This window comes from Pseudorca crassidens, chromosome 2, assembly GCF_039906515.1.
Source record: "Pseudorca crassidens isolate mPseCra1 chromosome 2, mPseCra1.hap1, whole genome shotgun sequence".
Lineage (NCBI taxonomy): Eukaryota > Metazoa > Chordata > Mammalia > Artiodactyla > Delphinidae > Pseudorca > Pseudorca crassidens.
Window position 1 is genome coordinate 111,704,198 of NC_090297.1, and position 16,376 is coordinate 111,720,573.

Below are 16,376 nucleotides of genomic sequence, written 5' to 3' on the forward strand. Positions count from 1 at the left end.
GCGCACAGGAGCCATGATAGCCAATAAGAGGCCTATTTTTGACCTACGTTTGTTCTTGAGCAACGTAGGCAGTGCACTCCAATAAGGACTCAAGGAGAAGCAAATCTAAGCCAATCGGAGGCTTGAAGGTGGGGTTGTCCCGCCTTCCGCCAGAATGACCAATAGAAAGCGCGGGCGGTGTGTTTGAAAGCGAGGCCAAAGAGGGTGGGAGCGCGTGCTGCTGGGAGTTGTTTGGAGGTTGGCGGTGCGGGGCTGACGGTCCTCAGGCAGGGTGATTATGTCGCACAAGCAGATTTACTATTCGGACAAATACGACGACGAGGAGTTCGAGTACCGGTTAGTGCCGGCGCGGGGGCAATAACAAGGTCGTGAGCTTTGAAAAGTGAGGGCACGAGGAGTTAGTAACGCGGACTGAAGCTACAGAATGGCGCATGCGCGGGAGATGAAGGGAATGGGTGCGAGCAATGAGAGCGTAAGGCGCATGCGCGAAGGGTAGGGTGCGATCGTAAAAGAAACCCTAAAGTGGTAGAGAATTTGGAGTAAGCTCTCCTGTTGGGAGGAGGCGTGGGTGGACGTGGTTAGAGTATTAGAGTGCCGACCACCCTCAGCTTTGCGGGTTTCTGGATCATTCTCTCACCTTCATTGAGCAAATTGAATTTGCCTTCTTGAGACTACTTGTATCATGGCAACACCGTAGAGCCTCCTGGGAGAAGGTGGCAAAGGCGGATCCCGAATTTTCCTCGAGGCTTCAAAGTGAGGGGAGTTCTGAGAGAGCCTGAGTGTTGCTTATTAATTCATGGAAAGGGGGCGTGGTTGCCTGGCTTGTTTTAGGAAGTGGGCTTCGAAGAATTGGAGTGGAATAAAACCGGCCAGGAGCATTGAGAAAAGACTTAATATAGACCTAATAGATTCCCGTCAAATATTTGAAGGGCATCTACTTAGGAAACAGTTATGGAGTGCTTATAGGTTTCAGGTGTTCTACTAAAGTGCAAGGATAAGCCATGGTCTCTGCTTTCAACAAACCTAAAAATCTGTGGAAGTAATGACAGCAGAAAGAAGGTGATAATTGGTATGATAGAACTATGTACAGATTGTGGTGGGAGCACGTACAACTTGCCAAGCATGGTGAAGAAAGGACTCCCTATAGTTTGCATTTGATAAACCCTAAATCCATAATTCTAGATTAGAAAATTAGGGAAGACAAAGAATTCTACAAATATTGGCATTCGACCAATCTATATGAAGCGTAATACTTAAAACAACTGGAAGCTTGCTTTCCTTGTGTTTCTTCAGCCTAGTGCAGGGCTCTGGGCCTTCTGGAGAACTCAGTGTCTGCTGACAAACACACTATTTGTATTATTTTTATGCCAAATCCTTGGGAAAGGCCCCCCGGCCCTGTTTGGACCCAATTAACTTTCTTTTCCTCAGCTGTTTTTCTCTACATCTGAACTAGGCTAACTAAAATTAAGTGCTTATAATGTCTTTGCAGGGCTAGAGAAACATCACTAATTTCATCCCCTGGAAGATGTAAGTCTTGGCAGTGATATTTGGTTTAAGAAAAGGGTTTGTTTGTTTTTTTGGTCTAAATAGGTATGGAAGCCAATCTTTATGCCAGGGACTTGTTAAGATGTAAGCTATTTTCAGACATTTAGACTAGAATTGACTCTTTGGGGGAAAAAAATCCCTTTTACTTAGCACAGAGAGAGCATTCAGTACATTTTCATTGAAAATGATGAAGTCTGAATCACCCCAATTCATGTCAGAGTAGTAATTTCTTTGCCATGAAAGGAGACTTATCCTTGGTTAGAAAAGCATGGAGTTCCCCCCAAAGAAGTCTCATGGCACAACCCTTCAGAGTTAGGAAAATGAAGTTAGGATAGATCTTAAAGGATAAGATATATTTCACCCTTTGTTCTGACTCTTCCCTGATAGGCCTTTCCTCTCCGTGAAATTACTTCTCTCCCTTCCTCCTTACAATTCTGTTCAAAATTGCCTTTACTTATTAACTCTGTGTGTGTGTGTGTGTGTGTGTTGTGGGGTTCCCATTATATTAGGGTCATCAACTAGAAGACTATAAGCTCCGAGAAGGCAGAGTCAATATATCAACAGTGTCTGGAATTTAGGTGCTCATTCACTGGTGTTATTTATTGATGTGTACTTTTTAATATACTTTTGTGAGAATGTAGGTATCTTGGCCTTTATTTCTAGCTGCCTCTGCCCCACAATAAGATTATATAAACTCCCTGCCATTACGAACTGGTTTGTCTTTTCTTGCCTCTCTTGGCTTTATATGCAGGCACTCGTCTGACATACTGTACATACAGTACTGATACAGATTCCCCACCTTCCCATGTTTCTGTTACAGGCATGTGATGTTGCCCAAGGACATAGCCAAGCTGGTCCCTAAAACCCATTTGATGTCTGAATCTGAATGGAGGAATCTTGGCGTTCAGCAGAGTCAGGGATGGGTCCATTATATGATCCATGAACCAGGTCAGTGCAATGGCAGAAAGCAACCATGTAGGACTGAGGAAATGAAGGAATGATAAGGTTGCATAACCCAAAGAAATAGGGGGAAAGTGGGGATGATTTACTAGTTTCTTAACTCACCAGCCATCTAGAAAAACAGGAAAGTAAATAAGAAAAAAAAAAAAAGAAAAATAAGAAAAAAAATAAGAAAGTATCTGGGAAGTTCAGAAACAACCTGTCACTGAAAAAACCTCCTTTAATCTCTAATTTGGTCAGAGGATTTTTTTTTTTTTTTTTTTTTTTAAGGCTACATATACACTGGTAGAGGTTATGGCCCCTGCTTCATTCTCCATCAGAAAGTGAATTTGGGGATGTGTTCCAAATAAACCAAGGAGAGTATATTTCTTGATAAGACACCAGACACCAAACTGCCAGACAAAACTAATAAAGGACGCCCCGGGGCTGCACAAACATAGCAAGAGAACTGATACTGACAATTCTGTACTTGGCACACAGGCCAGGCTTCGGGGTCTGCTTCTAAGGCCATATGCTTAAATCTTAATTTAGTTGTAAAGATCTGAGTGGGTGATACCTGGGAAGTGGGAGTGGGAGATACTATAGGTTGTGCATAGGATGATGTGAGCTTGTCTCTTAGATTTCACTCACTCTTTCAGAACCTCACATCTTGCTGTTCCGGCGGCCACTGCCCAAGAAGCCAAAGAAATGAAGCTGGGGAGCCACTTTTCAGCCTCATGCTTTATACAGCTGTCCTCATTTGCTAACATCTTTCTGATGACATTATTATGTTGCCTTCCTGTTTCTCACTTTGATATTTAAAGGATGTTCAGTACACTGTTTGAACGTGTTGGAGACTGCTTTGCTTCTTGAGCAGAACCAACAGGACCATGGCCCAGCCGGACAACTGCTCTTTGGGTTGCAGCCTCAGCTAAGTGTGACCCCCAAAACCAATGTGAGCTCTGTATCCAGCAGAACACACTTGGCAGATGGAGGAAGCATCTAAGAATAAGACCGTGGCTGTTACAGGGATTGTGTAAACTTCCTGTTTTTTTTTTCTGCCAGGTGTTGTATGTATGGTGATTTATGTTTCAATGTGTTGGAAACTTTCCATTTTATTCAAGAAATCTGTTCCATGTTAAAAAGCCTTGATTAAAGAGGAAGTTTTTATAATCTAATTCTCTCATTGTAAAGGTTTTTTCCCCCTCTCAGGGCAAGCATCACATTCACTATCATGGTTCTAATTATATACCCTTCAGTGAGATAATGAAGTTCAGCTCTTTGTTAATAATGAGGTTTATTTCAACATTCAGGTAACTGGTTTTTAATCTACTTTAAGCAGACTTTGCTGTCAAACATCTACTGAAATATATTTCACTCTAACTACAGGCCTAAGAAAGAGGTTATATGGGGACAACTTCATCTCATCAAAACAAATGAATTCTTTTCTTCAGTCAGGGATGCTGCCATTAACGTAGTCCTGATTTTTGAAGGGTACACAAGGGAGGAGGCTGTCAGCCAGAGGCTGCTAGTGCACTCCACTTCCTGACCAGCCTAAGGCTCAGGCACACCTCTGGCCTGTTCACTCCGCACAATGGTTTGGGGGTGTTTTCAGTGGTTCTCACCGTGGCTGAACATTGGAATCACCTGGGTAGCTTTGAAAGTGCTGATGGCTAAGTCATTCCCAGGGAAGTTGACTTAATTGGTCTGGGGTGTGGCCTGGATGAGGGAATTTCAAGCATTCTTACACAGGTAGTTACAGCACTAACCTTTGAGAAAACAGTTGTAAACTGTGGCTATTTGAGAAAACATTTCGCCAAATAATAGTTTACCCTCTACTTTGAACAGAAGTGCTAAGTAAGGGAGATTAATCTTCCCACTTCTGTCTTCCATTCATTTTTTCCTTAGAGCAGTAGTAGTTCAAGTGTGGTCCCTGGACCAGAAGCATCAACATCACCTGGAAACTCCTTAGAAGTGTCCATTCTTGGGCTCCACCCTAGACCTACTGAATCAAACTCTGAGGGTAGAACCTAGTGACATTTTAACAAGCTCTCTAGGTGATTCTGGTGCATACTTAAGCTTGAGAACCCACTGTAAAGGATCAGACCAGAGCTGATGTTTCGGGGAGGGGGGCGGGGCTTGTCAAATATCACCATTACTAAGAAAGATGATGTAGCATATATGGCTTACGTCATTAGGAAAGCCTGACTTTGTTTTTTTAGAGCTGAGACTCTCTTAATTGGAAAAAACACGGGGCTTGTTATTTGAGAAAGAAGGGTCTAGAAGCCTGGCTCTACCATTCACTGTAGTGTTTTGTGGTTGTTGTATGGCATCCCTTCACCTTTTTGAGCCTGTTGCCCATCTGTAAAATGGGCATCATATCTATCTTAGAGGGGTTTTAGGAGAGTAAAATGAGGCCAGGTGTGGTTCAGCAGTCCTCTAAATGAATGAATTTTAGAGCTTTACTACAGAAAACAGTGGCATCAGCATGACAGGAGTGTGGTGCTCCAAGGACAATTATGCTTAAAGGACAAAGAACGACCCTGCCTGAAAAAGTTGCAGCGTTACACCCCCTACCGGACTCTTAATCGCCCTCCCCACCACGTTGAGATGGTTACGAAATTCCTGAGCCCACCTGGGCAACACCCACCTGGGCAACGGGACCTGTCCCAAATAAGGAAAGGCATCTGGGCTGTCCCACTCTCACCAGATAGAAGGAAGGTGTATGTGCCTCAGCCAATCAGTAAACGAAATTTTCACCCCGACCATTCTTTTGTTTTCTGGCTATAAAAACTGATCAATAGCACATGTTCGGGCTTGACTCTGCCAGACTGCTAGGAAGTCGGCCCGCTGTTCTGGCAGCGACCCTTCCCTCTAATAAATTCTGTCTTCTTTACATTCTGCCTTGTGTCTGGAAATTCTTTTCCAACCCGCGTTCAGACCACAACATTTGGTGGCCTGTACGGGGATCTCCAGGGGCATCTCTTTCCCCACCTCCTCTCCTCATTCCTTGGGACCCTCTGTGAACAGGCAAGTTGCTGTGGAAGCAAAGGAGGAACTCTGACCAGGGCCACAGCCTGTGTGTTCCGAAGCTCCACGGTTCACTTTGCCCCAGTAACTGCCTCCCAGAGCAGGTGAGGATCCCTCTGTCTTCCTTCCGACAGGACTAGGCCAAAGGGTATCGTGCGGGCACGGGTAAGGTATTTAAAAGCCATTAGGGTGCCTGCTGCTTGAAGACTCCCGTGAAAGAATAAGGGGGTCACGGAACGGACCAGGCTATTAGAGCGTCTGCCCCCAGCAAGACAACTTCCGTGCAATGCGAGGCACATTGTGGACAAAGCAAAACACACAGCCCCCAGTCCCTTGGCCACCGCCTCCTCGGTAGGGATAGAAGGTGGAATCCTCAGTCCTCTTTTCTGTCGCTTCTGCTTCTTTCTCCTCAGCTCGGACTGACTCCAAAGGACCTCACCGCCTCTAGGTCGTCCCGGGAACTCCTTCCCATCCCTGAGAGTCTAATAACGGTGAGTCAATTCCCGGCTGGCGTCCGGGGATTCCCCTCTCTGGTCACTGATGCCCTGGCCGCACGGTTTCTCACTGCTCTGGCCACCTCAGTCGGACGTGACAGCTGAGACAGTAAGCATTTTTGTGCCTAAGTCGCACAGAGACATCACTGAGACAAAGAGGGCACATATGCCTGTCAGTGATTTTTTTTTTTTTGCCTGTCAGTGATTTTTGCCTTTTTGCTTGTCAGTGATTCTCAGTAGCCCCATTCTATGGCATTGGGGCTAAGAATGGGTTCAGGTACATCTGTCCCCTTAGACTCACCTCTTGTTTATATTCTCAGGAATTGTAAGGAATTTGATCCAGACAGTCTCAAAAAGAAGAGGCTCATTTTCTTTTGTAACACGGCTTGGCCCCAATACAAACTGAGGGACCAAGAACAATGGCCTCTTAATGGGACGCTAAATTACAACATGATCCTCCAACTTGATCTCTATTGTTGGAAACTAGCAAAGGATTCCGAGGTTCCATATGTCCAGCCCTTCATGGCCCTCGGTCAGAATCTGAGCCTGAGGGACTCCTGTCACATGTGTTTCTCCATTGCCGCTTTAATGCCTCGTCCTCCCCACCCTCCTCCTTCAGCTTCACTACCTCGTCCCTCCCCATCTCCCCCTCCACCAGATATCTTGGATGACCCTTCTTGTCCCCGATCTCCCCAGCCTCCTCCTCAACCTTCTGCTCCCCAACCCCCACCCCTGTACCCAGAAGCAGACCTTCCACCCCTGCCCCACACTTAGTCACCAGTAGCCCAATGCTCTGAATTGAGTCCCGATATGCTTCCCCTACGAGAGGTTGCTAACGGAGACCTAGGTGCTATCAGAGTTCATGTCCCCTTCCCCATGTCTGATCTCTCTCATATTCAAGGGAAACTGGGCTCCTTTAGCCAGGACCCCTCCATGTTCATAAGGGAATTCCAGGCCCTAACTATAACCTTTGACTTAACTTGGCCAGATATCCATGTGGTCCTAGCTACCTGCTGCATCACGAGGAAAATGCCAGGATCTGGGCTGTGGCTCAGGCCTGGGCAGATGAGGCACACGCTCGAAATCCTAATGAGAACCGAGCAGGGGCAGAGGCAGTCCCACGGGCAGACGCAAGATGGAGATACCAGGAAAATAAAAATGGGCCAGCAGGAGGGCTCACTAGGAGACATTACACGATTACCTGTCTACTAGAAGGTATGAAAAAGGCAATCATCAAACCTGTCAATTATAATAAACTCAGAGAAGTCACACGGGAACCCTCTGAGAATCTGGCCCTTTTTCAGGCCCAATTAGTCGAGGCTATGAGGAAATACACCAGCCTAGACCCTGAGACCCCTGAAGGTCAGGCTGTACTTGCAGTTCACTTTGTAAGCCAGGCATCCCCAAGCATAAAACAGAAATTACAGAAACTAGAGCAAGGGCCACAAACCCCATTTTCTGTCCTACTTGACACGGCCTTGAAGGTTTTTAACAATAGGGAGGAGGCTTCTAGGAACAGACGAGAACTGAGAGAGGAGGAAAAATTAAAACGACACGCTCAGTATATGGCTCTTGCCATTACTCAGTCCCTCCCACAACAGGGACCCACGGGAGCCCCTCTCCCATCTCAGAAACCACCGTGGACCTGCTACCAATGCAGTCAGCAGGGGCACACTGTCAGGAACTGCCACACCCCACCACCCGATATCAGACGCCCTTATCATCAAAAGGGCCAACTGGAAGAGGAGTTGTCCCTGCCGCCCTCAAGCTGGTAGGCCAATTCCACAACCACCCAACACTCGGGGTTTTTCGGTCCCAGCCCCCGTGGGCCGAGGTCAAAACCAATTACCCCTGTCAGTGGTAATTGACTACCAGGAGCAAGAACCGGATTGCACTGTAGATCTGGGGCTCCTGGATGTGGATGACTGAAGGTGTCTGAGGCTCAACCTACAGGACCCTATGTTCCCCATAAGACTGGAGGAGCCCCGGGTAACCCTGGATGTGGCAGGGGCTAATATAACCTTTCTAATTGACACAGGGGCTACTTATTCAGCCCTGACTTCCTTCTCTGGTCCCACTCGCCATTGTCCCACTGGTCGTTCCTCGATCCTCCTAACAGGGATGGGAACAGGCTCAGCAGGACTCTTAAACTCTATTTTCACTGCCCAACAGCTCTCTCTTGAACTCACACAACAGATTGCCAACCTAGCAGCTCAAATTAACATGCTACAAGAACAAATAAATTCTCTAACAGGAGTGGTTTTACAAAATAGAAGAGCTCAGGACCTCCTAACGGCTTATCAGGGAGGGACTTGTGCAGTGTTAAAGGAAGATTGCTGTTTTTTGGTTAATCAATCAGGCAAGGTCCAGACCGATTTTCGGGCCATGTATTTTTAACCTCCTTGTTAAGTTTGTCTCTTCCAGAATACAAATGGTGATGCAACAAAAACACCGGCCAGACAACACTCGTACAACCCCTTGAACAAGCCGCCATCACTTTACATGGGGCCCACACTCCTCCCTAGATACACCCTGACAGAGAGCAGGCAACGGGAACCCAGGGCCCCATGATGCCCCTGCTCAGCAGGAAGCAGCCAGAGAGTTTGTCACCCCTTCTCACAAAGGGGTTCCAGAATGCCTGAGAGGCAATTAGGCAGTTAGGTAGATATGAGCAGGGTACCCAATAGGGCCAAGGAATTGGCCCTATAAATAGAAGGGGGAATGTGGTGCTCCAAGGACAATGATGCTTCAAGGGCAAAGACTGACCCTGCATGAAAAAGTTGCAGCGTTACACCCCCTACCAGACTCTTAAATCGCCCTCCCCACTATGTTGAGATGGTTATGAAATTCCTGAGCCCACCTGGCCAACACCCACCTGGGCAACGGGACCTGTCTCAAATAAGGAAAGGCATCTGGGCTGTCCCACTCTCACCAGATAGAAGGAAGGTGTATGTGCCTCAGCCAATCAGTAAACGAAATTTTCACCCCGACCATTCTTTTGTTTTCTGGCTATAAAAACTGATCAATAGCACATGTTCGGGCGACTCTCCCAGACTGCTAGGAAGTCGGCCTGCTGTTCTGGCAGCAACCCTTCCATCTAATAAATTCTATCTTATTTCATCCTGCCTCGTGTCTGGAAATTCTTTTTCAACCCGCCTTAGGACCACAACAATGAGAGCTTGTTAAATGCAGATCTCAGGCCCCACCCAAACCGCATGAATCCTGTAGATTTAAACAGCATATTAAGAAGGCCCCCATGGGGACTTTCCTGGTTAAGAATCTGCCTGCCAATGCCGGGGACGTGGGTTTGAGCCCTGGTCTGGGAAGATCCCACACGCTGCGGGGCAACTAACCCCTTGTGCCACAACTACTGAGCCCGCGCCTAGAGCCCATGCTCTGCAACAAGAGAAGCCGCTGCAATAAGCCCTCACACCGCACAACTAGAGTAAAGCCTGCGCGCACCAACAAAGACCCAACGCAGTCAAATAAATAAATAATTTAAAAATAAAAATAAAAAATGAAAAGGCCCCCAGATGATTCGTAGGAGCGTTAAAGTTTAAGAAGTACTTTTAAACAACCTCTCCCAGTTAATTGGTCTTGGAGGTACGAGTGAGGGCGGCGACTAGGGAGTGCCACGTGTCCACTTTGGATTCTCACATTATCCTAGTTTCCTCTTATTTCACTTGCTTCTGGTCTAAAAGTACTTCTTGGGGCTTCCCTGGTGGCGCAGTTGTTGAGAGTCCGCCTGCCGATGCACGGGACATGGGTTCGTGGCCCGGTCCGGGAAGATCCCACGTGCCGCAGAGCGGCTGGGCCCGTGAGCCGTAGCCGCTGAGCCTGCGCGTCCGGAGCCTGTGCTCCGCAACGGGAGAGGCCACAACAGTGAGAGGCCCGTGTACCGCAAAAAAAAAAAAAAAGAGGTTTCGGTAATTAGCTTTGCTGTTTATAACAGAGACAAATGAAAGTTCCACACACTAAAAGGTCACCTCCAGGATCTTGCTACCTCCCAGGCAATGCTGACAATTTTTCTTGGCTGTCCCTCCAACGTCCATTTGCCACAATATAAAATCCCCTCTGCACCAGTGCCAGCCCCCAACCCCTTAGAATAAGTCATGGTTAATGAATAACAGCATATGCATACAAGAATTTTAACACAGAGGTTAGAGTCAAGCCCCTCTTTACTTCCAGCACGAGACTGGAGCACCCCAAAGTCCTTAAAGAACCTCCAACCACCACCACTCATTTCACTCCAGACTCCTCAAGCCCAGCTCTGAGAGAAAAGCCCCGCCCCCCAACTAAGGCCCGGCCCCCATGTTTCCGGGCGAGGGGTGACCACGTGGTTGTCGCCAATAACAACCCAGCACTACTCCCGCCCTCTAGCTAAAGCTCGAGAGCGATAGTCGACTACACCAATTGACCCTTAAAGATTGTGTGAGCGACGACCAAAATGACCAATTAATACGAGGTAGGTAGGAGTCTAAGGCGGGACTCTGAGTACGGAAGCTACCACGGGAGGGAAGGAGAGAGGGAAAGACCCGGTGAAGGGGCAAGAGGCAGGTGAGAACCTGGAAGAGCTCAGCAGTCTGAAGCGTGGCGGGAAGAGACAGGATTCCGGGCTAGAAAGGGTGCGGAAGCCAGCAGAAGAAGGCGACTGAGTTTTGGTCGTGGGTGGAGGGAGGGAACGCACTTAAAGGGGCCAAGGCCCAGGATAAGGTAGACATTTAAAGGAACAGATGCCCCAAAGAAAAGAGGCATTTAAAGGTGCAGATGCCCAAGATAGAGCAGACCCTAGAGGAGCCGAGCTCAACGGACAGAAGACATTTAAAGTGGTAGGTTCGGGAGAGAAGGACATTTTAAGGAGACTAGGACCGAGCATAGAAAACATTAAAAGAGGTATGGGCTAGGGTTTGAGAACACGTTTATTAAAGGGACATGGATAAAGGAGTCGATTGTCAAGGGCGTGATGAGGAAGATTGCACTCCTGCTCTCCCCCATTGTCCTTTCTGGCTCCTCCAGGTTCCCTCGACCCCGGAACCCCAGTTCCCAGGCTATGACCCCCAGTGCCCTGTAGACCTGGCGGGCCCCGCGTGCTTGCGCCCCCTATTTGGGGGTCTGGGTGGCTACTGGAGGGCCTTGCAGAGGGGCAGAGAAGGCAGGACCATGGCATCTAGGGCCTCTGAACCTCCCCCAGGGCGCAGCGTGACGGCGGGCATCATCATTGTTGGAGATGAGATCCTCAAGGTGTGTCTGGGACAGAGGAGGGGGGAGGGGCAGCGTTCTCCTGTCCTCCGGAGCTTGCTCCACGTTCTGTTGAGGGAGGGTGAACCAGGGTGGGAGCCCCCTTGCTGCAGTAGGGTCCTGGAGTGAGTCCAATATATTGGAGGAAAAGTGACCTTCATTCTTTCAATTACTGTGTTGAAAAACTTGTAGCAAAGTCCCTACAATTTGCCAAGCACTATGGTAGGGGGAGGGGTGGCTTTACAGAAATGACAATGCATGTATTATTTCAGAGTTATATCCAACCTGTTTGGAAAATGATCCAAGGCATTCCACAGAGTAGATAAGTGAGATAGAAGGAAAGTACTAGAAGGGGGAAATTACTTCTGAATAATCAGGGAAGTCTCACTAGAGGTCATGGTGGGCATCAGGTTTGTAATAGTAATATTGAGTGCTTACTAGCGCCTGGCAGTGTGCTTATTACATCACATATGTGATTTTACTAATCCTCACAACAACTCCATGATGTGGGTACTTTTTTTTTTTTTCCCTGCTGAGCCGCCCGACATGTGGGATCTTAGTTCCCTGACCAGGGATCAAACCCACGCACCCTGCATTGGAAGCGCGGAGTCTTAACCACTGGACCACCAGGGAAGTCCGATGTGGGTACTTTTATTATAAATCTCAATGAATAGATTATGAGACTGAGGCTCAGAGAGGTTGAGAAACTTGCCCACAGTTGAACAGCTAGTAAGTGGTAGGTGGGGTTCCAACCTGATTCTCACTTACTCCAGAGGCCCCCTTAACCACTAAACTCTCTATAGAGAAGTAGAAGAAGATGGGGCTGGAAAAGAAGAGTGGACACACACCATAGACTCACAGCCTCAAATATTCTGCAAATGAATTTGAACTTTATTCTGTATATGGTTGGAAACAACAAATGGCTTTTGAGCCAAGAGTGATGCAATCACAGTGACACGTTAGGAAAGTTGTTCAGGAGGCACAGGGCAGAGTGCTGTGGCTGGAGGCTGGGATTCTGGCCAGGGGTCTGCCGCCACTGTCCAGGTGAAAGGTGCCAAGGACCCGTTTGGTGGCAGTAGGAACAGAGGGAAGAGAGCAAATGGAGAGACATTTCAGAAGTAGAATTGACAGCTTGAAGAACCTGACACTGTGGACTGTGTCTGGAGATGCCATTGACCAAAGGGACAACAGCCAGGGATAGGGTAAAGATGCCCAGTAAGCACCTGGAGCCAGAGGACTAAAACTGTCAGGGTTGGTGAGGAAGTAGATGAGTTGTCCCCATACAATTGATGATTGAATCCATAAGCAGAGATGAAGGCCCAAGGGGGATCACATTACCCCTGACTCCATTCACATGGATTTTCCCACTCTTGCGCCTAGTCTGGGCTTCTGCGTAGCCCGAGGTGGTGTCCCCCAAAGAGCAGAGTGCCCCATCATCAGGCAGATGCAGCCTGATCCTTCCCCCTTTGCCCTTCATCCCTACGGCACTGACACTGTCATCTTCCCCATCTCCAATCTCGCAGGGACACACTCAGGACACCAATACCTACTTTCTGTGCCGGACACTGCGCTCCCTGGGGGTCCAGGTGTGCCGAGTCTCTGTCGTACCCGATGAGGTAGCCACCATCGCGGCTGAGGTCACGTCTTTCTCCAGCCGCTTCACCCACGTCCTTACGGCAGGGGGCATTGGCCCCACCCATGATGATGTGACCTTCGAGGCAGTAGCACAGGCCTTTGGGGACGAACTCAGGCCACACCCTGAGCTGGAAGGGGCCGTCAAAGCCCTAGGGGGGGAGGGCTGGGAGAAGCTGTCACGGGTGCCCTCCTCTGCCCGCCTACATTATGGCACAGATCCTCTCACTGGCCGTCCGTTCAGATTCCCACTAGTCTCCGTCCGAAACGTCTACCTCTTCCCGGGAATTCCGGAGCTGCTGCGGCGGGTGCTGGAGGGGCTAAAGGGACTGTTTCAAAACACAGCTGTTCAGTTCCACTTGCGAGAGCTGTATGTGGCAGCTAATGAGGCCTCTATCGCCCCCATCCTGGCTGAGGCCCAGGCCCACTTTGGGCGCAGGCTTGGCCTGGGTTCCTACCCTGACTGGGGCAGCAACTACTATCAGGTGAAGCTGACACTGGACTCGGAGGAAGAAGGGCCCCTGGAGGAATGCCTGGCCTACCTGACTGCTCGTCTGCCCCAGGGATCGCTGGTCCCCTACGTACCCAACGCCGTGGAGCAGGCCAGTGAGGCCGTGTACAAACTCACTGAGTCAGGTAGGGGCCTCCGGGGGGAGGGGCAGCATACATCAGACCTTTGGTGCCACCCTCAGTCTCAGGAATGCAGGGGCTGTTGGAGGCTTCCCCCAGATCCAGGAGAAGGTAGAAGATAGCTACAGCTGATTCATTCATTCTTCCAATAAATATCAATTGAGTACCTCCTTTCAGCAACACTGTGCTGGCTGTTGGGGGTATAACTCAACAAGACAGAGGTATGCCCTATTCTGGACAAGGAGTTTAACAGGAGAGGGAGACGTTAAACAGGTAATCGTGCATGAGGTGTCAGTGATGGGGGGGTCTCCATAGCAGGGAGATCAGCCTTGATGTGGGGTCCAAGAAGGCTTCTCTGGGCGAGTGACATATAAGCTGAGTGCTAAGGAGGATTTGGTCAGACCAGGAGGTAGGCAAGAGTAAACTGTTAGAGAATGGAAAGAAACCAGGACCTCCAGAGGGAAGACACTGAGGTGAAGAGTGCTATGAGGTGTGGCTGAATGACAGGCTGGGGGCAGACTGCAGGGCCGAGTGGGCAGATGAAGGCGTGGGGAACACTGGGAAGATATGGAAGGGTTTTAAGCAAGGGCAACTTGGCCCCCACTGCCCTTTGACCACTGCCCTTTGACAGTCATATGTCTCTATCTGATGCCCTCTTCCCTGCCTGGCTGGCAGGGTCTTCTCTGAGAGAAAAGGTGGCAGGCGCCCTACAGACCATTGAGACTGCCCTGGCTCAGTACAGCCTCACCCAGCTCTGCGTGGGATTCAACGGGGGCAAGGACTGCACCGCCCTCCTGCACCTCTTCCATGCCGCTGTGCAGAAGTGAGCCAACCCCCTGGAGGCAAGACCCCAGAGATAGATCGGCCCCATCCTCTAGTTCCCCATCCTAAGAAGCAGGGAGGAAAGGGGGTGTCTGGGTGGGGTTTGGGAGGATGGTAGCCATAGTGGCCTCTCGGTTCCATTCCCCCACCATATTTATTGAGCGTCTGACACCTGCCTGGCGCGGGGTATGGACGTGCAAGCCACCATCCCCGACAACAGGGTGGTCACAGTCCTGTCGGGGAGGTAAGGCTTACATACTGGAAACAGGAGTGTATGCTCCAGATTTGAGAGGTAAGAGGTCAGAGTGGGCTTCCCAGACGAAGTGGGTTCTGATGGATGGGAAGGATGAGGAAAGGAGAGAAGGGGAGGGTGTCCATCCCAGGGGCCAAAAGGCAAGCTCTCTGGAGAGCATTTCCCTGCCCATCCTGGCAAGCCAATGGATTCTGCCCCCTCCCCAGGAAATACCCTGATGCTCAAGAGCCCCTCCAGATCCTGTATATCCGCAGCATCTCCCCTTTCCCTGAGCTGGAGCAGTTTCTACAGGACACCATCAAGAGGTACTAGGGACCTGAAGGTTTGGGCTCCAAGAGGGGCTTGGCAGGGCCCACTCTTGACTCCCACTGCTCTTCCTCAGGTACAGTCTGCAGGTGCTGGAGGCTGAGGGTGACATGAAGCAGGCCCTGAGCGAGCTGCGGGCACAGCATCCCCAGCTGGAGGCTGTGCTGATGGGCACCCGCCGCACCGACCCCTACTCCTGCAGCCTCGGCCCCTTCAGTCCCACTGACCCAGGGTGGCCTTCATTCATGCGCATCAACCCGCTACTGGTATCAGGGAAGGGGATTTATCGCCTTCAGTCTCGTGCCCCCTATCAGTCATTGCTCCTTGGCTACCTGAGGTGGGGGAGGTTAGACCCTGGGGCTTGGATGAAACAGCCCCATCATCCAGGGGAGGCTGTGCTATTTGTTCGTTCAGCCTTTTGAGCAATTTTTATCGAGCACTAATTCAACGGCAGGCATCCTGCTTTCTCCTGTGGACAGAACAATGACTTAGACCTGTGCTGACTGATATGGTAGCCATGAGCCATCTATTTACACTCAAATTGTAATTAATTGAAATGAAATACAAGTTGCTAAAAAAAAACCAAAACTGAATTGTATACTTTAGAAGGGTGAGTTTCATGGCATGTGAATATCTCAATTTTTAAATTAAATTATAATTCAAAATTCAGTTCTTTAGTTCTACTAACAACATGTCAAGCAACCACCATGTTAGCACAAATAAAGAACATTTCCATCATTGCAGAAAGTTCTACTGGACAGCACAGGCTTACACAGACATAGATATCCTCTCCCTGTCCTGGAACTTAGATGCCAGTGGAGGGTGGGTTGAGAAATGGAGAGGGACAGGATAAAAGCTTTCTCTTTCTTATTGGTTGGCCTACACAGAGCAAGATGTACCAGAGAATTGGGTAGCAGGCCCTCCCTCAGAGGCCAAGGGAGCCGAAGAGCCCCGGATAGTCCCCTTCCCAGGTGGCAGTGGGTAGGTGTGGGAAAGGAAAGTATGTGTGACTCTTCTCTGACTCTGACCTCCCAGGACTGGACCTACAGAGACATCTGGGACTTTCTGCGTCAACTGTTTGTCCCATACTGTATCCTGTATGACCAAGGGTAAGGGATTTGGAGGAAGAGGATGGGTGTGTGGAAGATGTGAGGGTGCTGGGACTGGAGATCCGAGCCCACCACACTCACCCATGCCCTCCATTCCCATTCCCCCGCCCCACCAAGCTATACGTCACTGGGGAGCCGGGAGAACACGGTGCGGAACCCAGCCCTGAAGTGCCCGAACCCAGGAGGACAGCCCACCTACCGTCCAGCCTACCTGCTTGAGAACGAAGACGAGGAGCGGAACTCCCGCACGTGACCTCCCACTCCTGCCCTGTCCAGGAGGAAGGGAAGGGGGCCATCCTGGGGTCTAACCTGTCAATAAACCACCTCTCCTGTGCCTGTTGCTCTGGCTGTGTCTTCCTGCTTCAGGGGACGAGAGAA

The 16,376-nt window shown here is 49.5% G+C and overlaps 2 protein-coding genes across 8 annotated transcripts; both read left to right on the plus strand.

The window, feature by feature from the left end:
- The first annotated feature begins 177 nt into the window (after positions 1 to 177).
- Positions 178 to 3,662, plus strand: CKS1B (CDC28 protein kinase regulatory subunit 1B). The gene is made up of 3 exons (XM_067727994.1): positions 178 to 336; positions 2,366 to 2,493; positions 3,144 to 3,662. Exons 1-3 carry the CDS (start codon positions 278 to 280, stop codon positions 3,194 to 3,196), a joined length of 240 nt encoding a protein of 79 aa, XP_067584095.1. The 5' UTR covers positions 178 to 277; the 3' UTR covers positions 3,197 to 3,662.
- A 6,673-nt stretch (positions 3,663 to 10,335) lies between these two features.
- Positions 10,336 to 16,332, plus strand: FLAD1 (flavin adenine dinucleotide synthetase 1). Of its 7 annotated transcripts, none has more exons than XM_067727998.1 (8): positions 10,336 to 10,473; positions 11,025 to 11,249; positions 12,770 to 13,514; positions 14,184 to 14,331; positions 14,790 to 14,888; positions 14,966 to 15,155; positions 15,925 to 15,998; positions 16,116 to 16,332. In XM_067727998.1, the coding sequence occupies exons 2-8, from the start codon at positions 11,169 to 11,171 to the stop codon at positions 16,249 to 16,251; spliced, it is 1,473 nt and encodes a 490-aa protein (XP_067584099.1). In that variant the 5' UTR covers positions 10,336 to 10,473; positions 11,025 to 11,168; the 3' UTR covers positions 16,252 to 16,332. The 7 variants fall into 7 exon arrangements, with proteins under 7 accessions (XP_067584099.1, XP_067584098.1, XP_067584102.1 ...); XM_067727997.1 differs by lacking the exon at positions 10,336 to 10,473 and adding an exon at positions 10,489 to 10,565; XM_067728001.1 differs by lacking the exon at positions 10,336 to 10,473 and adding an exon at positions 10,535 to 10,633.
- Positions 16,333 to 16,376: the final 44 nt, after the last annotated feature.

Excerpts from the sequence above, each read along its gene's own strand:
- FLAD1 (XM_067727995.1), top strand. The coding sequence starts at position 10,742 with ATGCCCCAAAGAAAAGAGGCATTTAAAGGTGCAGATGCCCAAGATAGA. Across the intron at positions 11,250-12,769 it reads TTGGAGATGAGATCCTCAAG|GGACACACTCAGGACACCAA; the intron begins GTGTGTCTGGGA and ends CCAATCTCGCAG. Across the intron at positions 15,999-16,115 it reads TGTATCCTGTATGACCAAGG|CTATACGTCACTGGGGAGCC; the intron begins GTAAGGGATTTG and ends CGCCCCACCAAG.
- CKS1B (XM_067727994.1), top strand. The coding sequence starts at position 278 with ATGTCGCACAAGCAGATTTACTATTCGGACAAATACGACGACGAGGAG. Across the intron at positions 337-2,365 it reads GACGAGGAGTTCGAGTACCG|GCATGTGATGTTGCCCAAGG; the intron begins GTTAGTGCCGGC and ends TTTCTGTTACAG. Across the intron at positions 2,494-3,143 it reads TTATATGATCCATGAACCAG|AACCTCACATCTTGCTGTTC; the intron begins GTCAGTGCAATG and ends TCACTCTTTCAG.